This window comes from Cucurbita pepo, chromosome LG11, assembly GCF_002806865.2.
Source record: "Cucurbita pepo subsp. pepo cultivar mu-cu-16 chromosome LG11, ASM280686v2, whole genome shotgun sequence".
NCBI lineage: Eukaryota > Viridiplantae > Streptophyta > Magnoliopsida > Cucurbitales > Cucurbitaceae > Cucurbita > Cucurbita pepo.
In genome coordinates, this window is record NC_036648.1 from 2,532,958 (window position 1) to 2,536,799 (window position 3,842).

The following is a 3,842-nucleotide window of genomic DNA, read 5'->3' on the forward strand; positions in this document are numbered from 1 at the left end:
TTTCAAAACTCCTCTCAACCATCATATCATAAAAATATGAAGTATGTCTAGAAATAACTGTCAATTAGGAAACAAAAATATCAAAACATTCGAGATGTCATGCAAGCAGCCTCAAAAAGTGGATCCTTTTAAAAGCAAAACAAGATGGCAAATATAAAAGATAACAGAACCCTGACCACATAAATAATGCGAACCAACTAAGCAGCAATGGACGGCTTTGAAGCAGCGGAGAGCCTGGACCTCTTCTTTGCCAAACTCTCACTGCGACGTTCTCTTTGTTCCTTCAACCTGGAGGCAAGGAGCTTTTGATACTCAGCAGCCTCAGACTTGGCCTTGGCAATTCTCTTCTTCTTCTCAGCAATTCTTCCACGCTTTCTCTGCAAGGTCAGTGGGGTAACCAACCTCTGAATCTTGGGAGCCTTGCTGACCTTTTTGCCTGACACCAATCAAATAAACCATCATAAACTTGAATCAAGAATGAATGGAACTAAAAAAACAATTTGTATGAACAATACTCTGTTCATAGCCAAAACAAGACGGCCAAATCCAGATTAATTAAGCATAATCCATCTATGGGTGCAAAGAGCTATACTAACCATTTGTAATACNTAAAAAAAAAAAAAAAAAAAAAAAGAGTACTTAACCTCAGACCCTTTATTTACAAAATCACAAGCACAGTGGAAAATCACAAACCCTCTAAATCTCTCCGACCGACCCCCAACCAAAAACAACCAACAAACAACAACTTAATCTTCTAAGACAGGTTTAAAGAACCCACACAAAAAACAAACAATAGTAAATCATACCAGCTTTTGTGGTGAACGATCTACGGTATGTGTTAACATACTTTCGAACATCATCCTCCTTTGACAGATTGAAAAGCTTGCGGATCTTGGATGCTCTTTTTGGACCCCTCATTCTAGGTTTCTCAGTGTCTGTCAAGCCAGGAAGATCATTATCTCCCTTCTTCACAATAACCAGATTCAGAACAGAAAGGTCCTGGCTAACAATGCATCCACGCACAGACTTCCTCCTGCGTTCTCCATTACGCCTTCCATAACCACGGAAACAAGGGGTACCTGGTCACAAAAGTAATACATACATTAATTAGGATAGTGTGCTATAAATTACTGAAAATAAATAAATGTAGACCACAAATTTAGATTAAATTGGTTGACCAACCAGTAGCATAAAAATTTCAACAAACCTCTGTGTAGCAAGAGACGAACACGGCCAGGGGTCAAAACTCCCTGTTTCATTGGGAATCCCTGCTTGTCACAGCCTCCCATAATCTTGAAAACGTAGCCCTTGAATTCCTGAAAAGAGGAAAATAATCAATCAGGAACACTCAACCACAGCTGCTATAAGACTGAATTAATTGGATGACAGAAGAGAACACATACCTCTCCGAGGGAATCTCCACTGACCTCCTGAGAGATCCTCTTGTCAAAAAAAGCACGGCTAAACAAAGAAAGGATGATTTTAGTCCATCATAAACACAAAAGTACGACACATATGACGAAAAATATATGACAAAGAGAAAAAGGAATGGCTAAAATTATTCTTTTCGCACATTTATAATTTATAAAATTTTGTTGCTCGGGGAACTGTTGCTTTGCCTAAATAAATGGGGGAAGACATACAGGGAATGCTAAAAACAAATAACGACGAAATAACTACAACTGGATTTCTAAAAACCAAAAGGAAGTACTCCGTAGCATGCTGAACAATAACATAAAACTTTACACGGAAAATATATCGAATTAACGCTTTAGCAAAATGGAACCCAAACATTTACTATATATTTCAAAAACCCTAGTTCCAGCAGGACTTAGTATTTGAATCAACTAGAATGCACATTCGAGATTAAAACAACAAATTGAAAAACAGAGGGATTTGAAAGCTAACAGTTTCTGGTCATCATCGATTTCGAGCTTCTTCTGGCATCCAGTCGTCGGATTCGCGATATTGAACTGAATATATGAGAAGACAACGTTAGCATTGCATAGAAGATAAAGAAAACAGTGAGGAAGAAGATGAATCTAAGGACCGAACCTTCATCTTGGAGCGCTGGGATTGTCGTAGAGGCGGCCGCAGAAAAGAGACGAACCAGCGAGAGAGCGAGCAACGCCTTACAGTTTAGGGTTTTAAAAGCAGCGCCTATGAGAGAATTTATATATGTGCTGCAATATTTTAATATTGGATCTGAAACATTGGGCCTAATCTATTCAATTATGGGCTTTCCACATACGGGCCCAAATCATCCACTGAGCCCAGTCCTACAAAGATATATACTCTCTTTTTTTTTTTAATATTAATATTTTTTTTATTAAATATATCCTATTATCTCACAATTTTATGTAATTCTCAATTAATCAACCCTTAAATAATTTAAGTTTATTAAGTTCTTTCTTTAAACAAAATAATAATTGTTACAGCTCTCCACAATGGTATGAAATTGTCCACTCTAAGCATATAAATGGAGTTGGTATTCCTCACTTATAAACTCGTGACCATTCCCTAAATTAGCCAATGTGGGACTATCTTCATCCAACAATGTGGGACTATCTTCATCCAACACCTCCCCTCGAACAAAGTGCGTCTCCCCTTAATCGAGGCTCCAACACCTCCTCATTAGCCAATGTAGGACTATCTTCATCCAACACCTCCCCTCGAATAAAGTGCGTCTCCCCTTAATCGAAGCTCGACTCCTTTGGAGTTGTTGTTTCTTTTGGAGTTACCTCCTCCTAGAAGAGGGGTTTTAAAGCTTTGAGGGTAAGCTCGAAAGAATTTGTTGGTTTCAGTCGTTCACCATCATTTTTGTGTGAGTCACATATTGGTTGAACGAAGCACCCTTTATAAGGGTGTGTTTTGTTCTCCTCCCCAACCAATGTGGGACATCACAATCCACCCCTCAAAGGGCCTAACGTCCTTACCGGTACACCACCTCGTGTCTACCCTCCTTCGGAGAACAACGAGAAGGCTGACACATCGTCCGGTGTTTGGCTCTAATACCATATTAGACGAACACGACTCTCCACAATGGTATGATATTTTCCACTTTGAGCCTAAGCTTTCATGGCTTTGCTTTGGGCTTCCTCAAAAGGCCTCGTACCAATGAAATTAGTATTCATCACTTATAAACGCATGATTATTCCCTAAATTAGCCAATGTGAGACTTTCATCCTCCAACAATAATAACCCTTGAGATTAATTCATATTAATTATCTAATATCATGAATTATTAATACATATGAATTAGTTTAAGATCGGAGATAATTACTAAGTCATCTCGAGGGAAAATTCAATTGATTTGAATTTTTTTCTTATATAAATTTATGAAATATTGAGATTAAATAAACAATAATAAATTTTAAATAATATGAGTGATTTTCTTCTTCTTTTTGTTTTATTTATTTATTTATTTATGAATTAGTGATAATTTTGCTTCCAAATTTTGATATAATATTGGGCGAAAATAAGTTTATTTAAATGATTTTGAGTTATTTTAAGTAAAATTAAGCAAAGTCTTTCATATACTAAATTCAAATATTTTTTTCATTTTTATTTTCTTTAATAAATTTATTTACGTGAATATATAAATTTTATTAATATTTCAATATTTCATTTAAAATATCAATATTAAACTAGCTAAATCATAACTAAAATTTTGTATTTTAAATTATTTTTTGACTTTTGGAATATTAATCAAATTAATATAAATTTATCATCGTCACCGTTTCACAATATACCAACTATATATATAATCTTATTAAATGACCATATTTCAATCCACCAACTAATTATTTTATAATTGCATCATGGTCCACCATTGATTACCA

The 3,842-nt window shown here is 35.6% G+C and overlaps 1 protein-coding gene across 1 annotated transcript; it reads right to left on the minus strand.

Annotated features, from left to right (window-relative positions):
* On the minus strand, positions 1-2,164 carry LOC111805936 (40S ribosomal protein S6-like). The gene is made up of 6 exons (XM_023691236.1): positions 2,056-2,164; positions 1,909-1,973; positions 1,404-1,461; positions 1,208-1,316; positions 807-1,079; positions 1-436 (listed from the first exon to the last, which is right to left on the minus strand). The coding sequence occupies exons 1-6, from the start codon at positions 2,059-2,061 to the stop codon at positions 198-200; spliced, it is 750 nt and encodes a 249-aa protein (XP_023547004.1). The 5' UTR covers positions 2,062-2,164; the 3' UTR covers positions 1-197.
* Positions 2,165-3,842: the final 1,678 nt, after the last annotated feature.